General features: G+C 34.7%; 1 protein-coding gene across 4 annotated transcripts in view; it reads right to left on the bottom strand.

Annotated features, from left to right (window-relative positions):
• LOC136043827 (cathepsin B-like) overlaps positions 1 to 21423 on the bottom strand; it is a 38171-nt gene that overhangs the window by 8153 nt on the left and 8595 nt on the right. For 2 of the 4 annotated variants that reach the window (XM_065728758.1, XM_065728757.1), the window contains exons 2-4: positions 9590 to 9713; positions 7706 to 7924; positions 4801 to 4956 (exon numbers count right to left, since the gene is read on the bottom strand). In XM_065728758.1, coding sequence (XP_065584830.1) covers positions 4801 to 4956; positions 7706 to 7924; positions 9590 to 9706 — 492 coding nt within the window. In that variant the 5' untranslated portion in view covers positions 9707 to 9713. Of the gene's footprint in view, positions 1 to 4800; positions 4957 to 7705; positions 7925 to 9589; positions 9714 to 12556; positions 14169 to 21423 lie in introns of those variants that run through there. The other 2 variants (XM_065728756.1, XM_065728755.1) reach the window with 1 other exon arrangement.

Below are 21423 nucleotides of genomic sequence, written 5' to 3'. Positions count from 1 at the left end.
TGAACTTAAACACCTGATTATATACAAATACGAAAATAAATATAGTTAGTCAAAATAGTATTTTGTTTTGAAATCATCTTGGTAAAGAAAGGTGACAGGCTATTAGATTCTTTCCCAGTATAGCAAACTAGTTGTAAATAACTCCCAGTACAGATAATAAATAATATAGATAATAGTATAGATGATAATAGTAGTGAAAACCTGAATAGATAACTAGTTGTAAATAACTCCCAGCATGGTTAATAGATAATATAGATAATAATAGTACAGAAAACCTGAATAGATAACTAGTTGTAAATAACTCCCAGTATGGATAATAAATAATATAGATACTACTAGTACAGAAAACCTGAATAGACAACTAGCTGTAAATAACTCCCAGTATGGAAAATGAATAATATAGATACTACTAGTATAGAAAACCTGAATAGATAACTAGCTGTAAATAACTCCCAGTATGGAAAATGAATAATATAGATATTAATAGTATAGAAAACCTGAATAGATAACTAGTTGTAAATAACACCCAGTATGGATAATAAATAATATATATATTAATAGTATAGATAACCTGAATAGATAACTAGTTGTAAATAACTCCCAGTATGGATAATAAATAATATAGATACTACTAGTATAGAAAACCTGAATAGATAACTAGCTGTAAATAACTCCCAGTATGGAAAATGAATAATATAGATACTACTAGTATAGAAAACCTGAATAGATAACTAGTTGTAAATAACTCCCAGTATGGATAATAAATAATATAGATACTACTAGTACAGAAAACCTGAATAGACAACTAGCTGTAAATAACTCCCAGTATGGAAAATGAATAATATAGATACTACTAGTATAGAAAACCTGAATAGATAACTAGCTGTAAATAACTCCCAGTATGGAAAATGAATAATATAGATATTAATAGTATAGAAAACCTGAATAGATAACTAGTTGTAAATAACACCCAGTATGGATAATAAATAATATAGATATTAATAGTATAGAAAACCTGAATAGATAACTAGTTGTAAATAACTCCCAGTATGGATAATAAATAATATAGATACTACTAGTATAGAAAACCTGAATAGATAACTAGCTGTAAATAACTCCCAGTATGGAAAATGAATAATATAGATACTACTAGTATAGAAAACCTGAATAGATAACTAGCTGTAAATAACTCCCAGTATGGAAAATGAATAATATAGATACTACTAGTATAGAAAACCTGAATAGATAACTAGTTGTAAATAACTCCCAGCATGGATAATAGATAATATAGATATTAATAGTATAGATAACCGGAATAGATAACTAGTTGTAAATACTTGGTACTATTGGTACTTGGTACTATTAGATTCTTTCCCAGTATAGCAAACTAGTTGTAAATAACTCCCAGTACAGATAATAAACAATTTAGATAATAGTATAGATGATAATAGTAGTGAAAACCTGAATAGATAACTAGTTGTAAATAACTCCCAGTATGGATAATAAATAAAATAGATACTACTAGTACAGAAAACCTGAATAGATAACTAGTTGTAAATAACTCCCAGTATGGATAATAAATAAAATAGATACTACTAGTACAGAAAACCTGAATAGATAACTAGTTGTAAATAACTCCCAGTATGGATAATAAATAATATAGATACTACTAGTACAGAAAACCTGAATAGACAACTAGCTGTAAATAACTCCCAGTATGGAAAATGAATAATATAGATACTACTAGTATAGAAAACCTGAATAGATAACTAGCTGTAAATAACTCCCAGTATGGAAAATGAATAATATAGATACTACTAGTATAGAAAACCTGAATAGATAACTAGCTGTAAATAACTCCCAGTATGGAAAATGAATAATATAGATACTACTAGTATAGAAAACCTGAATAGATAACTAGTTGTAAATAACTCCCAGCATGGATAATAGATAATATAGATATTAATAGTATAGATAACCGGAATAGATAACTAGTTGTAAATACTTGGTACTATTGGTACTTGGTACTATTAGATTCTTTCCCAGTATAGCAAACTAGTTGTAAATAACTCCCAGTACAGATAATAAACAATTTAGATAATAGTATAGATGATAATAGTAGTGAAAACCTGAATAGATAACTAGTTGTAAATAACTCCCAGTATGGATAATAAATAATATAGATACTACTAGTATAGAAAACCTGAATAGATAACTAGTTGTAAATAACTCCCAGTATGGATAATAAATAAAATAGATACTACTAGTACAGAAAACCTGAATAGATAACTAGCTGTAAATAACTCCCAGTATGGAAAATGAATAATATAGATACTACTAGTATAGAAAACCTGAATAGATAACTAGTTGTAAATAACTCCCAGTATGGAAAATGAATAATATAGATACTACTAGTATAGAAAACCTGAATAGATAACTAGTTGTAAATAACTCCCAGTATGGATAATAAATGATATAGATAATAATACTATAGAAAACCTGAATAGATAACAAGTTGTAAATAACTCCCAGTATGGATAATAAATAATATAGATATTAATAGTATAGATAACCGGAATAGATAACTAGTTGTAAATACTTGGTACTATTGGTACTTGGTACTATTAGATTCTTTCCCAGTATAGCAAACTAGTTGTAAATAACTCCCAGTACAGATAATAAACAATTTAGATAATAGTATAGATGATAATAGTAGTGAAAACCTGAATAGATAACTAGTTGTAAATAACTCCCAGCATGGATAATAGATAATATAGATAATAATAGTACAGAAAACCTGAATAGATAACTAGTTGTAAATAACTCCCAGTATGGATAATAAATAATATAGATATTAATAGTATAGATAACCTGAATAGATAACTAGCTGTAAATACTTGGTACTATTGGTACTTGGTACTATTAGATTCTTTCCCAGTATAGCAAACTAGTTGTAAATAACTCCCAGTACAGATAATAAACAATATAGATAATAGTATAGATGATAATAGTAGTGAAAACCTGAATAGATAACTAGTTGTAAATAACTCCCAGCATGGATAATAGATAATATAGATAAAAATAGTACAGAAAACCTGAATAGATAACAAGTTGTAAATAACTCCCAGTATGGATAATAAATAATATAGATATTAATAGTATAGATAACCTGAATAGATAACTAGTTGTAAATACTTGGTACTATTGGTACTTGGTACTGTTAGATTCTTTCCCAGTATAGCAAACTAGTTGTAAATAACTCCCAGTACAGATAATAAACAATATCGATAATAGTATAGATGATAATAGTAGTGAAAACCTGAATAGATAACTAGTTGTAAATAACACCCTGTATGGATAATAAATAATATAGATATTAATAGTATAGATAACCTGAATAGATAACTAGTTGTAAATACTTAGTACTATTGGTACTTGGTACTATTAGATTCTTTCCCAGTATAGCAAACTAGTTGTAAATAACTCCCAGTACAGATAATAAACAATATAGATAATAGTATAGATGATAATAGTAGTGAAAACCTGAATAGATAACTAGTTGTAAATAACTCCCAGCATGGATAATAGATAATATAGATAATAATAGTACAGAAAACCTGAATAGATAACTAGTTGTAAATAACTCCCAGTATGGATAATAAATAATATAGATACTACTAGTACAGAAAACCTGAATAGATAACTAGCTGTAAATAACTCCCAGTATGGAAAATGAATAATATAGATACTACTAGTATAGAAAACCTGAATAGATAACTAGCTGTAAATAACTCCCAGTATGGAAAATGAATAATATAGATATTAATAGTATAGAAAACCTGAATAGATAACTAGTTGTAAATAACACCCAGTATGGATAATAAATAATATAGATATTAATAGTATAGATAACCTGAATAGATAACTAGTTGTAAATACTTGGTACTATTGGTACTTGGTACTATTAGATTCTTTCCCAGTATAGCAAACTAGTTGTAAATAACTCCCAGTACAGATAATAAACAATTTAGATAATAGTATAGATGATAATAGTAGTGAACACCTGAATAGATAACTAGTTGTAAATAACTCCCAGCATGGATAATAGATAATATAGATAATAATAGTACAGAAAACCTGAATAGATAACTAGTTGTAAATAACTCCCAGAATGTATAATAAATAATATAGATATTAATAGTATAGATAACCTGAATAGATAACTAGTTGTAAATACTTGGTACTATTGGTACTTGGTACTATTAGATTCTTTCCCAGTATAGCAAACTAGTTGTAAATAACTCCCAGTACAGATAATAAACAATATAGATAATAGTATAGATGATAATAGTAGTGAAAACCTGAATAGATAACTAGTTGTAAATAACTCCCAGCATGGATAATAGATAATATAGATAATAATAGTACAGAAAACCTGAATAGATAACTAGTTGTAAATAACTCCCAGTATGGATAATAAATAATATAGATACTACTAGTACAGAAAACCTGAATAGATAACTAGCTGTGAATAACTCCCAGTATGGATAATAAATAATATAGATACTACTAGTAGAGAAAACCTGAATAGATAACTAGCTGTAAATAACTCCCAGTATGGAAAATGAATAATATAGATATTAATAGTATAGAAAACCTGAATAGATAACTAGTTGTAAATAACTCCCAGTATGGATAATAAATGATATAGATATTAATAGTATAGATAACCTGAATAGATAACTAGTTGTAAATACTTGGTACAAAAATTCGGCTAAAAAAAAGAAGACAGAAACTCACCCAATATCTCCAAGCCATACCAGGGAAACCGCCATTGCAACCAAACCCACATGTATAGCAGCACGATACCAAATTATCAGCTGATAAATGAGCTTGAACTTTACCACCTGAATGAATACAAATGCGATCAGACATAGCCTCCACCGCTCCAAAAGCCTGGAATACAATTGTTGCATTTGAATGAAATTGTCAAAAAAAGACAAAGATAATCAACACATAACTACGATATACAGGGGGGGGGGGGCACAAGAGTGAGATGGTTGAGTTACAAAAGGAATCAACACGTCATTTTAAAATCCGAATCGAAAATGAACAAGAACAAATATGGGCCACCTACAGTTTAAAGCTACAATGTTAAATAAAAAAATAATGGTACCTTAAATTCGGTTTGCCACTAGACCAATATGAAAGTCATCATATTATTTTAAAAAAAAAGGTAAGGAAAGCAGCAACAAACAAACAAAAAACTATCAACAGTTAAAAAAGAACATCTAAAAAAAATTGTCTGGCACTGTAATAGTCTATTCAGTATAGAATAGCCTATCCCCTAGCAACTTTACTTTGACGAAATCATCTTTGTGACCTGCGCAACCTATAAACCTATTTTTCTCTTCCATTTAGGAAAAGAGGATAATTAGAAAATAGCAAATTTCAGAGTTGGGCTGTAGGGAAACTAATGGACCTTCTCTTTTCACGGTTTTGTACATCACTAAAGAGGGCGGAGCGGATTAACCACTCAAATTCATTTTGGCTGATTTTATTTCATTTCCTAGTTTATATCTGAAGTCAACTAAGAGATTTACTACAGTCCAAATATCTTTCAGCAAGAGATATTCATCAATTTTTGCTTCTTCATTTAAAGATATATAAAGCTAAATACTAGCTAAATTAGTAGCAAAACAAAATAAAAAGAAGTTCTTTTTTTCAACTGACTTCCTCTTTTTCATTGTTATATTTTGATGCTGGTCTGCATACTGAGATTTAAATCAGGGAAAATAAACTCAGAGACGTCTAGCGCTCTTCTACAACATCATCTACTGATGCATTAGGAACGATAGCAAGTCGAGTTGTACCTAATGAACAAGCATAAACATTACACACAATTTATTTTGAGAAAGGACAACCAACTAGGATCCTGTTCTTTTTCTTTGAGACAATTGCAGCAACATTGGTCTTAACAGACCAAGAAAAAAGGGCAACTACTTACAGGGTATGCACTTCTTAAAGTTAAATAATTTTTACGATTTTTTTCCTAATTCCCAATAAATTTCATGATAAAAGTTGCCATTCCACTTTCACCCCTCAACAGTCTCTGAGCGATAATCTCCTACCAGAGAGGGTGACATATGCCAAATCTAAGTCCGATTGGTCCACTTGTTTAGAAGTGCGTAACCATTTTTTTATTCTACTGGTTTCCTCTTTTCCATTGTTATATTATAATATCCTGACAATGGCCTACCTGTTGAGATCTAAATCAGGAGAAACGAAAACTGATGCGTCTAGGGCTCTTCTATGAAGCCATCTACCGATACAGCATGAACAATATAAAGTCGTGCCGCATTTATTACACAAGCATAAACGTTGCACATAGTGTATTTTGGAACAGGACGACCAACTAGGGTTCTCTCTTTTTTCTTTCTAGGTAATTGCGGCAAAATCCGTCTTAACAGACTAGGGAAAAGGGCAACTACTTAAAACATATGGATCATGCCCAATTTCAAATTTTACGATAGATTTCATAAATGCACAGAAGCTGCATAAAAAGCTTATCCTTTTCAGATCCACCTCTCAATACTCTTTAATAGATGATCTCCTACAAGAGAAAGTGGCATGTGCCAAGTTTGACTCTAATCGGTCTACTTGTTTAGGAGTACCTATTAAATAGACGGACAAACAAAGTATTTTGTAGCAGTTTAGAGGCACAAGGCCCTTTTTAACAATGACGTGAGCGAGGCCGAAATCTGCTTTCACGGGCCATAAATAAGTTTTTATTGAAAAGAATGATAATAAAAAAAGTAAAACCAAGATAACTCCTAAGCCTCCTGACTTGTTACTTATCCCTGAAAAATCCCCGAATCCTGACTACTTTCCACCTCTGCTTACAAACCATTAAAACATTAAAACAAACACATTATTAAATTCTAAATTTAATAATTATCAAAATGTCTTACAGAGTGCACAATTAGAAAGTTAAGATAGCGATTATGATTAGAAAGTTATGATTAGATAGCGATGAATTCAGTTATTTCGAGCAGAAACTGGTCGTCTCTTCTTTTTTAAGAGGGGAAACAGCTATCACATCAGGTTCAACCATACTACAAAATATAAAAGGAATGAAGATTTGGAAGTCACTATCCCTTGAACCATTTTGAAATTGGGATTAAAATTTGAGGACAAAACTTATAGAAGCCCAGAACCCATAGAAGCCCAGGGGGGGCATATACAGTAGTGAGAAAAAGAAAATAGGGTTCTGATGGTAATTAATATAAAATCAGTGTATAAATACCCATTTCAGTTTTAAAAATTGCAGCGGTGACTCAACTAGTTAACTTGATTTTTTTAAAGACCTGCAATAGACAAAACAAAGTTGACACAAAAGGCTCCAATTTTCAACTATTTTTGCTAATAAGAGAAGGATATTTAGCGAAAAAAATTTTAATGGGAAAAAATATGGAATTTTACCCCTATAAATAACAAGCAATGTAATTGGTTAGAAAAAAAAAATTTTAATCAAAATTTTATCACCGGAGACAAATTGTCGTCTTCCACTGGTATGTTAAAACCGTAGAAAAGCAGAAAAGTAAAAAACCAAAAATTACACAAGAAACATAAGCCTTGAAAAACTTAACATAACGAATTCAACTTAAAATAGTTTATTAAATGTCAATGTAATAACTTGGCCTACCCAACATGAGCCACATGAACCTTGGTCCCTAATTTCCTGGATCGTTGGACAGTCCGGCCATTTCTCACGGGCATCAAATTCTTCAGGTAGTACATCATTTACACCTTCGACGACTTGAACATCAGCCTCCGGCAAAGCATATAGCTTGTGATCTGGGTGTACCCCCATGAGTAATTTAATATGAGACAGAGGTACATTTCTGTCAAAGTTTCTTCCAGCCTAAAATAAACGAAAAAATGCGTTAAAATAAAACAAAATAGAAACATCCCATATATTTGCAGATGGCAATGGAGCAAGTACATGATTTTTTGTCAAAATTAGATAATTTTTGTTCAATCATATGTTTGGTATTTCTATGCCCCGAAGTCAAAGAGATGTAAGAACCTTTGGATGAAGATTATTAGATTTTAAGATAGTCACATTACTCTCACGGTTTGAACAATCAAGTGTAAAAAATCACACAATCAAGTGTAAAAAATCCCGACAAATTGTAAAAAAGCATACACTTTGTTGGTAGAATGAATAAAAGGCGTTTGCAACAGTCACTCCACTTCGTTCCCCTCAAATGATTTGAACCTTGAAAAACAAAATTCTAGATTCTGGCCTCATTAATCTGTGCAACATTTACAAAGTCAGCAAAAATAGGTAGGGGTACTACCAGGCATTCTACAGGCACAAAAAAGCCCATAGATCGAGGATGGTGTTGGGTAAATATAACAGAGATTGCTCTCAATATATAACAGAACATAACAGATCTCAAATATAACAGAGATTGATAAACTAAATAACCATCACCGTCATTTTCAATTTCTTTAGTTCGTTTTACCTCGGCTTGTCTTTCGTCATTATGAAATACACATCACCAAACCTTTGTTTTTTAACAAAGGTATGGTAGGCAATGATGACCTTACCCATGTCAAAATCCCAAACCCAATCATCATCACTACCAGTTTCAATTTTGACACGTTTTGATTCTGGCTGTCCAGGTTGATTTTCATTAACTCCCTCAGATGTTTGGTGTCGCATGTCTTCAAACTGGTTGTGTCTTTGCTTTTCATTTTGACTTGCTAGCATATTCGGTGTCGCATGTCTTCTAACCGCGTGTCTGCTCTTCATTTTCATTTTTGACACGCCACTGCTGTTCTTCCAACTGCATGTTTATTTGCTCTTCATTTCCATTTTTGACTCGCTCACATGCTCGCTGTCACACGTCTTCTAACCGCGTGTTTCTTCGCTCTTCATTTTCGACATATTTTTGGATTTTGATTGCCTTAGATATTTTAGCAATGGCCTTTGCTTTAGCTATCCATATTAGTGTTATCACAGTTGATGGTCCAGGTTGTCAACTTTCACATCTTATCACGTTTGATAGTTCGGGTGTTGGTTATTCAGCATTTATAATAACTGCAAATTTTTTATTTTTTTGGCCTTTTAACAGACATTATTTTATATAAATAATTGACGCATTGGAAACTCAACAATCTTATTTGTGCTATGCTTAACATCATATAAGAAAACGCTTATATGATGACATAAGAAACGCTTATATGATGTCATAAGAAATGCTTATGCTATGTACTAACACAGTACATGGCGGCATTTGCAAAAACCAAAATTAAGGCTCTTTACGAATTTTCTGACTTCTGACATATCTAGATCATTTTTTATGGGAGGATATCCAAAAATACCAATTTTCCCGAAAAAATATGGAGCAGTTTTCGAGAACATACATACATAAGCAATTAATGCTCACTTATAAAGACAGTACATAGCTCAAAAAAGAAAATATAATGATAGAAAAAACTTTTTTCGAACTTAAGGAGTCTACTCAAGGTTAACTTACAATAAGCAAAATTATTTTCTAGTTATTTCTACAAAACTTACCTTCCAAGTTGATTTCTGGTCATTAATATGCCCAATGAAAGACTCTGACAGCAAATGATGCTTCATTTTCGCTGAGTAGGTGAAGCCTACTACTAATAGAAGTAGGAAATACCTCATGGTTATTCTATAAATAAATAAAAAAAAATCAATAATTAAGAATCTCAGTTTCAAAGCAAAGAATGATTTCATATTTAGTATTGATTTTTTCATGTGCAACATATACAAAATAAAACGTCTGTAAAGCTTAATCGGGACTGATGTGACAAGGGTCAAAATGATTATATGCTTTAGGAAGTTTAAGCTACACACAAACTACAGAGAGTAGATTTCGTCTCGTCTTAAATCATGCATAAGATGAGTAGAAGAAACAACTCTCCTTTCTTTTATTACTCTCTTATATTAAGACATAAGAGGACTAAAAAAGAACAAGATTTTCATTCATTCTAAAACAATACCATTTCCGAACCTGTTACCAAATAGCAAGCGCTAAGATGGTGCTAAGCTTCAATGCTAAGATAAAAAAAAAAAGCTAAGATGAAAAAGGAATGGCATGGATCCTTGTTACCGTTTGTCGTAAAATAAGACAAACCACTACTATAACTAAGGGGGTTAAATTTAAACACTATTACTATATCTCATCACTAAGTTAAGCGGTCTAAGGTCGAAACATTGGCCAATATTCTAAAAACTATCAATAATCTTAGATGTAACTTATTATTTTAATTATATATCAATATAATTTTTTGTTTGATTTACTTAGCCATTTGTTGACTGTCAGATAAGAGAACGTTTGTTTTCCTTTTCAGTATAGTTAGACGGACCCTTTACAATTCTTATACTTCGATGATTATACTACAACCACAGGCATCTTAAATTTAAAGAAGAAAATGACCGACCGTTATCTTTTTAGCACAATTAAACACCATGTTCAAGTGTCCATTACTAAGATAAGCTTTTTAATAGGAATCAAGCAGACGAGAAGAATCTTGACGTCCCAATAAATTGGGAGAGAGTTAGTGATCATTTTCAAAGACTACACCTATTATCTAGGTATTTTGCAAATTTTTCGACATAAACTGGGGTATGTGTATTTTTCCTCAAGTAAAGCATTTTAATTTTAAAACCAATACCAGTTATCTTTACTTTTTGCAGAGATATTTTCCACGTTTGTATCCCAAACTGAAAATGTAATCAATTTTCTAACTGGCAAAGACTTCAACTTATTTGTATTTGAAATTCCAGTTTATTTGAAATTCAACTAATTTTTATTTGAATCTCCAGTGTTGCACATACAGACACAAAAAAAGGAAAACAAATATCAGCAAGCAAAACTCCAATAGAAATTTAGGAATTAATGTCTTTTGCATCACTTGAGCTTGCTGGAAGAAAATAAAAGAAAACATGTCTGGTAAAAAAACAAGGTATAATATTTCGGAATACTCTTAACTTCCTTTGCTGTTATACCTGTCTTATTTATGTTACCATTATACTTAATAACATATACTATATATTGTAAAAACTAACATATACTATATATACTATAAAAAAATAAATTTATCTTCTGTTTTTTTTTAATGAATTAAAAATAAGGGAAAGATACTTCAACTGGACTTTTAAAAACTATTAGAAGTCACGGAGGAATATTCCCCATTCAGAATGTATTGGAGACCTGCCATAGCTGTTGCAAAAAGTTTCATTGTCTCTACAAAAAATACAGCCCAACATAATTTTATGTACCATATACCAAATTAAACCAACATTATTCAGCCATGCTCGACCATTTTTTTCTAGCTTTCCAACAAGAATCCAGGGGAAAGTCTGTAAACCATATTTTCAACCTCCTGTAAAATAATGAAAACACTGAATGGAAACACATTTGGTTGCTATTTTTACATTTTACAAATATCTTCTTCATATTCCAAAATTAGACCACAAAATAGATACATATTAAGATGTTATGGAATTAGAAATTTTTGAGAAACTGAATGGATTGCCTACTAAATGCATGCCTGATCAGAATTAGAGTTCAATCTAATTTAACAATTGGCTTTCTGCTGAATTGTCTTTCAATTCTGTGAGTTATAATGGTTGCATTTCTTTTTTTATGTTGACAAGCCCTGGCTATGTCCCTGATTAGAACTTCCCTTTTCATTTTACATACTCTTCTTATCCTATCCAATATGCATTGGGGGTTTATATAAGCTGTTATTAATATAATAGAATACGTCCTTTGGTTTTGGGCCTGACAATGGGGCATTGAAAACTTGATGACAATAATGTTATGAAACTCGCTATATTTTTGATTTCAATGGCAATTACCCTCTCACCCTAGGGTTCTGTCTGGGTCAAAAGAATGCAAACATACTGAAAAATTGGATAATGACCTAAATCGAAATTAGGTCTAATTGGAGTTCTTCTTTGCATGGAATAATCCCAAAAAAGAAAGCTAGAGCAACTTTTTAATAGTTCTGACGTTCTTATTTTTTGTTGTTACGTAGGAGTCTTTCTAAGTGCCCAACAATGTGTCATAACTAATGATAATTTTGTTATACTTTTAACTAGTCACCTGACCAACTCTGTTGAGGAGTTCTCTATAAACAAGAATGTAAAGCTATTAATTTCATCTAAATCAAAAAATGATTAAAACAAGAATAGTTATATATAAATCCGAATCTACGAGGAAACTAAACAGTATCAATACAGATGGACGGTTTTGATGACAATAGACACCTAACAAAACCCGTTGTACCTTATTACATACCTGTATACGCAGATGATTGGGTAGGGGTGGGAATCTCTCCTGAGATTTGCCCTAAGAATCTTCTTTAAAGAATAGTGGCTTAAAAATCTGACAATTACTTATTTTAAAACACCCTCTCCCAGAGAAAATCTTCTAATCCTCCCCCCTTCAAGAGAATGAACCTGCGGAACCTTCACACTCAAAAGACAAATAAAAATCAAGCAAAATTCATGAGCTTATAATAAGTTTATTTTTCAAATCAGAGATTGACTTTAATAGTCATATGGGCAACAACTGCTAGAAAAAAATAATATGCTTAACACAAACAAAAGCAAGAATTCGACTCTCAAAGTCACGTGATAGGGATAGTTCAATAAAGTCATTGCAGATTTTCAGTGCTTAACTAACACTTCCAGTTCATTAACACTCTTAGGACATCCACCAGTTAGAACAATTGGTCCACTTTCTGAGACTAGAACATCATCTTCAATACGGATTCCTATTCCACGGAAGTCTTTGGGTGCACCATCATCACTAGAAGGAACATATACACCTGGTTCTACAGTCATTATTACATCTTTTTCATATCTATAACTCCTTGGTAGGTTAGGCACATCATGAACATCCATACCTAAGAAATGACTTACATGGTGAGGACAATACTGGGAAACTTTGCGATTTAGTTCTTTAGCACCAACGCTTTTGAAAAAGCCCAGAGACAAGAGATTCTTCCCCAAAAGTTTAACCATAAGTGAATATAAATCTGCAAGATTATCATAATTTGACACCTGCCTTATCAATTGTAGTTGTACATCTAATAAGGCTTCATATAAAGTCTTTTGGGGATTAGTAAATACGCCATTTATTGGCCAAGTTCTTGTTATGTCACTAGAATACCCAAAATAATCTGAGCCAGCATCCATTAGAATTAATTCCCCATCTTGAACGGAGTTATTATTATATATATAATGAATTGTGTTAGCTCTATTTCCACCAGCAACAACTGGTGGATATGCAAGAAACTGAGCGCCATTCAATTTACTCTGGTACTCCATTTCAGTCCAAAGCCTAAATTCCTCTATTCCAGGCTTTGATATTGATATAGTGTGTTTCAACGAATTAGCACCAATAGTACAGGTTTTCTTCATTAGCTCTATTTCACTATCAGATTTTTTCACTCGCATTCCATGAATTATTGGCAAAGGATTAATTACATTTTTGGCACCAAGTGATACAACTACTGATTGAAGTTTCTTACTTAATTTTGTCTGCAACTGAGTAATATCATACCATATACAATATGAACAAGTATTTTTTAATATCCTTTCTAATAAGACACAGATGGCACTAGTAGTATGTCCTTCATCCACCCCAAAGTAAGCTTGTGCAAGGGCTGGCTCAAATTTAGCACCCTCCCATAGCTCATTGTGGGGGTCCACTGGTGGCACACACAAATATGACTGGTGGCCTGATTTGGTTACATGAATTAGTAAGACAGAATCTGGCTCAAAACAGCCGGTAAAATAGAGAAAATCACTGTTCTGCCGAAATACATAGGGAATTTTTCCAGACATAAAGGCCTTTGAAGCACTTGGCAGGATAACAATGTGGTTCGTAAAACCTTTGGCAGAAGCAGATTCACGTATTTGCTGTGATAGCGTCTTTCTTCTCATTTCAAACTCGCTTACTGTAACAAAGGGCATCAATTCACCTTCCTTCAAAAGATGAGGATGAGTTGTGTGTGTAGGTTGAATGACAGGTTTGGTGATAAAATTTCGAGATATAATAGATAGCTTCAGTAGTCGCACCATACGTGGCACACGAAACACTCCCAACATCCTGCAAAATACTTCAATGTATATGTTTCCTTGGATGGCCATTTCCAAGCTTAAAACCTCAGCAACATACTTATTCATATTCAAAACTTTATTAGTAATAAAAACAACCAATTAGAAATGATTCTTAGAAACACACATATCATGTGAAATTCATGGTTAGGCTGTAGCCTAATAAAGAGCAAACTACAGCCCATGGTAATCAAAAGCTTAGAAATACATTTTGAAAAAAAAAATGAGAAAATTGTTCATTTAAAGGTGTTCCAGCATATTTTCTCAGACTTTGAAAGAGCTTGAAGCCCCTTAAAAGCGGGATGGGCGAAACAAAAAGAACATTATTAGAATCATCGGTGATATAAAACCTATTCTAGAGACTTAGAATCCTCAATCCCGAATAAATAGAAGAAAAAAAATTCATGGGTAACCCTTGTTTTTCTCCTTGTTTCCCAGGGAGTAATAACATCAGGTAGCTGGTCACAAAATATTGGGAAATGGCTTATATTAAAGGAGACTGCAATACTATTGCCCTTTCAAGTGACAAAGGGCATCACGCCACAGCAAAGTGCCATTTTCTCCCACAATACATCAACTTCTGCCAAATGAGGGACCAATAGAACAAAGAATGGAAATTATGAGATAAGCAGTCGATTTTTCATGGTCTTAAACCCTTGATTCGAGGGTTTCAGTTCGCCATCTTGAAAACTGAGAAAAATGGCATTTTAGATGGATACTGTAGCATCACTGATGTAATCTCCTCTTATCTTTTCTCAGAGGTAACCCCATTGAATCAAACATCATAGATAACTAAAAGGATATTGATTTGAATGGAAATTGACACGTATCATTCCTTTTTTAAATAACACAGGAGATTGCACCACAAAAAGTACCATTTTTCACCAAAAAATGAACAATTTTGGCTACCAGTGAGTAAAAATTATGAGATAGCCAATGAACATGTGAAACTATTTAAAAGATTATAAAATTCATTTCCCCGTAAACCCTTTTTTGATATTTCATACTTCTTTTATAGTTTTCTCTGTAATTTGTCATCTTATGCACACTCCAGGCAATACTCCTCAGCCTGTACTTCAATATCCTGAAATGCCTACCTCTACCCCTCGAAGTGCACTGAACTCCTGTGAACTCAAAACTTAAATGTTATGTTATCTCTTTTTTTCCTTTTTTTACCCAGGTTGATCTTACTGGATGAGATTTATTATAACCATGGAGAGAATCATTTGGATGGAAATCGAAACACCTAGCACCTTTTTTGAGCCACAAAACAGATCACACTTCAATAAAGCATAGTTCTCTGCATAAAATTCGTCTTGATAATGCCATCATAAAGAGCCATACAGCATCACTTCTTGAGTTGAGAAGCTGGTGAGCATGAAAAACGTACCATACACACTCCAAGGTTGGAAACCCTTAAACAGAGAGTCACCGCCACTCCCCTTGATTACTGCCCTCCCAGTACCTTAGTAAGTTAAAATTTAAAAGATACAGGACGTAACTCTTGTTGATAGAAGAGCATTGCCAAGTGTAGAAAACCAAGTAGGGGCCCAGGATTACACAAACTTTCCATTCAATTGAAGGTCCCAGAGACTTCTTGCTGCCTGGTTCTAAGTCAGTTTAGGATTTTGTGTAAACTTGAGAGGAAGTGTTAGCCCTGCACTAGTTTGTTGGCAGATATTGTCTGAAAATACCATTTTTACACACAAACAAGAGCCAAGAGCTCATATGGTAAGAGCTCTAGCAAAATTGTAAGAATCAATAGATTGATTTAAAAGGAAAATCGGAGGATTAATGCCAATCGGGATTTAAAATAAGAGCTCTGAGTCATGAGGTCCTTCTAAATATCAAAATTCATTAAGATTCCATCACCCACTTGTAAGTTATAAACACATTATTTTTTCTACTTTTTCCTCTCCCTTCAGTCCCCCAGATGGTCTAGTGGGGTAAAACGACTTTATCAAGTCAATTTGTGCAGCTCGCGGACACGTCTACCAATTCCCATCGTCCTAGCACGTCCAGAAGCATCAAATCCCACCCCCTAACTCCCCCAAAGAAATTGGATCCAGTACGGTTACGTCAATCACGTATCCACGATATTTGCTTATTCTACCCACTAAGTTTCATCCCAATTTCTCAACTCTAAGCGTTTTCCAAGATTTCCAGTTTTCCCCTCCAACTCCCCCTAATGTCAACAGATCTAGTCGTGATTTGAAATAAGAGCTCTGAGACATGAGTTCCTTGTAAATATCATATTTCATTAAGATCCAGTCACCCAGTCTTAAGTTAAAATTCCACGATTTTATTGATTTTTCCAAATCAACACCCCCAGCTCCTCCAAAGTGAACAGATCCGTTCCAATTATGTCAATCACGTATCTATAACTTGTGCTTATTCTTCCCATCAAGTTTTATCCCGACCTCTCCACTCTAAGCGTTTTCCAAGATTTCTGTTTCCCCTCTCCAACCCCGTATGTCCCCAGATCCGATTCAAATTGAAAATGGAACATCTGAGACATAAGGTCCTTTTATGTATCAAGTTTCATTAAGATCCCATCACCCATTTGTAAGATAAAGATACCTCAATTTTCACGTTTTTCAAGAATTCCGGTTTTCCCCTCCAACTCCCCCCAATGTCGTCGAATCTGGTCGGGATTTAAAATAAGAGCTCTAAAGCACAAGATCCTTCTAAATATCAAATTTCATTAAGATCTGATCACCTGTTTGTAAGTTACAAATACCTCATTTTTTCTAATTTTTCTGAATTACTCCCCCCAACTCCACCAAAGAGGGTGGATCCAGTCCGGTAATTTCAGTCACGAATCTAGGACTCCAGCTTATTTTTCTCACCAAGTTTCATCCCGATCCCTCCACTCTAAGCGTTTTCCAATATTTTAGGTCCCCTCCCAACTCCCCCATATGTCACCGGATCCAGAGCGGATCCGTTACGGTTATGTCAGTCATGTATTTTGGACTTGTTTTTATTCTTCCCACCAAGTTTCATCCTTATCTCTCTGCTTTAAGTGTTTTCCAAGATTTCCAGTCCCCCCCCGACTCCCCCCTTAGTGACTCTGGAACCGGTCGGGATTTAAAGTAAAAGATCTGAGTTATGAGGTCCTTCTAAATATGAAATTTCATTAAGATCCAATCGCTCCTTCATAAGTTAAAAATACCTCATTTTTTCTGGGGAGCCTCCTTTTTCAGAGGGGAGCCGATCCGTTCTGGTTGTCAATCATGTATCTAGGACTTCTGCTTATTTTTTCCCACCAAGTTTCATCTTAATCCCTCCACTCTAAGTGTTTTCCAAGATTTTAGGTTTCCCCTAAGAGCTCTGAGACACGACATCCTTCTAAACATCGAATTTCATTAAGATCCCATCACCCCTTTGTAAGTTAAAAACACTTAATTTTTTTCCAAATTAACTGGCCCCCCACTCTCCCCAGATGGTCAAATCTGGAAAAACACTATTTATAATTTAATCTGGTCTGGTCCCTGATAGGCCTGCCAAATTTCATCGTCCTAGCTTACTTGGAAGTGCCTAAAGTAGCAAAACCGGGACCAACAGACAGACTGACAGACCGACAGAATTTGTGATTGTTACATGTCACTTGGTTAATACCAAGTGCCATAAAAACAGTTTTTACTCTAATAAAAGCTGTTAAAACCCCAGTTGTGCTGGTAAAGTGTTGGTCGCTTTCGGATTTCTGTTAAATCCTGCTACTGGCAGCTTTGGATCTTTATCCAGAGGCGCCATTTGGACCAAATCTTGGGGTGGGCATGAACTCCATCTGCCCCCCCCCCCCCCCCGATTCACTTCGTGTCACGTAAAAAAATGCGGGGTTTGGCAGCACATCAATCGAATACTCTAAGTAAAAACGCATTTTCAGCACCCGTGTGTTGCTTGGAAATGTACTGTAACCAAATGTGGAACTCAGCCACACTGACCTCTAAGATTAGTTATAACAACAAAGAATACAATCAACGAGGTTAAGTGATTAAACTGAAAGTGGAAAATTCAACCAGACTACAGGCTGACATTCCTCAGCGAGAAACTTTCTTATTTAAGTAAACAATACGTCCGTGAAAGTAATCTTCATTGCTATGCTGAGGGTTGTAACCAAAATCTCGGTTTTCCTTCAGCAGAAATCTTCCAGATCAAATATATTTACAAAAAGGAAAAACATAACAAGCTAAAAAAAATATTACAACACTCAAGGTAACAAGGGGAACCGCTGAGGTTTCATCTTTGCAAAATCGTCAACAAGCTGGTTGTAGTCCAAATTTTTTACTAAATCCTTCTCTGCAAATATCAAAAGGAGGTGACTGAGACGATGATCTCCTGTTGTAGACTGCAGGTAGTTTTTCACTATTTCTTGGCTAGAAAACAAACGCTCATTATTCGCTGTTGTCACAGGAAGTGTGGCAGCAATACGAAGTACTATAATTACTTCTGAGTAAGCCACTGGTAATACCTGAAGATGGTCGACAATGTCTGGAAAGTTTTCCGGCTTTTTCTCCTCATCGAGCAAGAAACGCTTGGCAATACCAGTTTGAGATTCGAGAATAATGTCGTCGATATCCAGCTCGCCGTAAAGAGTAGAGAAACGCTTGAGCAGCTCTGTGTCCATAAGCTTGGTTTAGCTTGAATCCAAGGCTTCAAGTGTACTCAGCACTGACAAGTTATCTGTGAACCTTCTGCCAAATTTGGCTAGTAGACAGTCAAAAGTTTCGAAGTATTCTCGCTTCATTTCATCCACCAAAGTAGTAGTCCGATTTCCAGATTCGATGAAATTCTTTCCTAGCGTCAAAGTTTGTCACCAAGTGTTTCAGATGCTTGGTGATCTTTTGAGTTTTTCGAGGTCGTCCTTTCTTACCAACAGAGCAGGGTCTAGTCGCAGGCTCATTCACAGCAGGCACTTCGATTTCGAGTTCTGTCGCAAACTATTTAGCCTTCTCGAAAAGCAATACGAATGAAGCATCTGAAAGCAGGTCGGTGAGTTTGCTTCTTGTGACCTGAATCAGGGTGCGCGATCGGGAAATAACCAAGTCACGGCTTGGAGCTGCTGAGACAGCGAGTTCATCGCTCACATAATTGCTTCTATGTAGTGTAATTGGAAGATAACAAGGAATGATTCCATCTTCTTCTGGAGCCCATCTGCCTCTGCCCGTGCTTTGCCGTCGGCTCCCTCGCTTACAGCAGACAGTACAGCTAAAATGCATTCATATCAGAGTCTAACCTTTGATATAGATCAATACCAGTAAGACCATCATGTGGCAGCACTTCTTTCCAGCTCCAGAACTTGCAGTTCGGCAGCTTTCTGGACCTCAACAAACAACTGATGCCAAGTGTTGCTGTTGGAAAGGAATGTGTATAGAGTCTGGACCAGTGAGAAAAAAGTACCAACAGTGCCGACAGATTCAACAAAGCTTGCAATGACCAAATTTAGCTTATGTGCATGGCAATGAATGTAGAATGCCTGTGGCGATTTCGCTCTCAAATGAGCTTAAACATCGGAGAATGGGCCGCTCATTACGCTTGCTCCGTCGTAGCACTGCGCGACGCTGCAGTTCCAATTGAGTCCAATTCTTGTCACTGTGTCATGAATGAAATTTGCTAGACTTTCAGCATCCAGGCTCTTCATGTGATAGCATCCGATTGGTCTTTCTTTTACTTTTCCTTCGTCGAAGTACCTAAGAAGAATGGCAAGCTGCTGTTTCTTCAAGCTGTCCTTTGTTTCGTCTACCAGAACAGCAAAGTATTTGGCGCTTTTTAATTCTTGCACCATCATGCGCTAAAGCCTGGAACTGATCACCAAAATAAGATCGTTCTGGTATTCATGGGATGTGTAGTGACCATACCGTCTCTGTAGCTTGTTGAAGATTGTAGGAGAGTACTCTGCAAGAAGGTTGCATGTCTCGACGAAATTTCCCTTGTTTGTCAAGGATTCTGTTTCGTTGTGCCCCCTAAAGGCAGTGCCAAGTCACCCCAATAGAGCTGTTACTTTTAATAAGGCTTTTACGTGTTCTCTGTTCTCCTTGATTCATTGTCTTTGTCTGTCATTGATACACACGCGATTGGTTGCATCTTCTTGGTTTGTATGGCTTTGAACTTCATCCATGAAACTGAACTGTCTTTGTGGTGGTCACTTCTAGTATGCTGTTCGAGGATGTTAGAGATGTCTTTCCATCTTATCACGCCGACGTCTATGAAAGGTCTAAACCCGTACCTCTGCCCGGGAAGAGTAGATATGCTGCCAAAGTGTCTGCAGCAGAAGCAGTAAACAGAATCATCCTGGACAGAGTACTCCAGCCACGGGTGCTTTCCATAATATGAAGCATTGAATGACTGTTTTGGCTTGCCGTCACTTGCGCAGGGTATTGCACTAGTTTCGGCTGGCATGGTAGATCGAGAGAGGACAAAGAGATGTTTGTAGGGTCGCTGGACTGGCGATACTCTTTATCTTGAGGCGTATGTCACCGAAACTGAGGCTCCAACAGACCTTCGACAGTCGTAGTGGTTCCTCAGGGTGTCTTGTTTCCTGCTTACTTGATCTGAGGGACCGTCACCCACTGAACCGGTTCACATGGTGACAGTTTCTGTTTCTTAATCCATCGACTCAGAGACGACTGAATTTTTGCCTCTTTCTCTTTCTTCAACGCTGCCAATTTCCGACTTTGAGCTCCTGACAAACTCATGATAACAAACAAATAAGATATTGAATCAACAAGATCACAAACAATTCTGTCACTTCAATCCCAATCCTTAGGATGACTTTATACTAACTAATGCTAATGTCTGTTAATACCTTAGGTTAATAGGCTTAATGGTGTAAAGTCTTCTACTTCTCTCTGTAAAGTGTGACTTTCTCTGTGCTGTTCTTTAGAGTCTTATGGTAGCGTTGGCCTACAATCTGGGGTTTGACCAGTAGAGGATGTCAAGCATCTCTAACTTTCATAAGGTTTATGTGTCGAGTATAAAAATGTTTATTTACACATATGATACAGTAAATGTACATAAGACGAGGACACAAACAGAATAAGAACTGACTCGAATAATCTAAAACGGTGGCTTATATTCCATAAAACAAGGAAATAAACATTGAAACGTTTGCCAGGAACTGACTTATTTTAATCTGTCAACTTAGAGGAATTACTACAAATATTCAGAATTTATAATATTAATATAATCATCTAGGAAATGGGCATTTGACAGAACTGAGAATTTAATTATGTATCTAACTTACTTTC

Source organism: Artemia franciscana, chromosome 2, assembly GCF_032884065.1.
Source record: "Artemia franciscana chromosome 2, ASM3288406v1, whole genome shotgun sequence".
In the NCBI taxonomy this organism is placed as follows: Eukaryota; Metazoa; Arthropoda; class Branchiopoda; order Anostraca; family Artemiidae; genus Artemia; species Artemia franciscana.
This window is presented reverse-complemented; position numbering and strand designations above follow the sequence as displayed.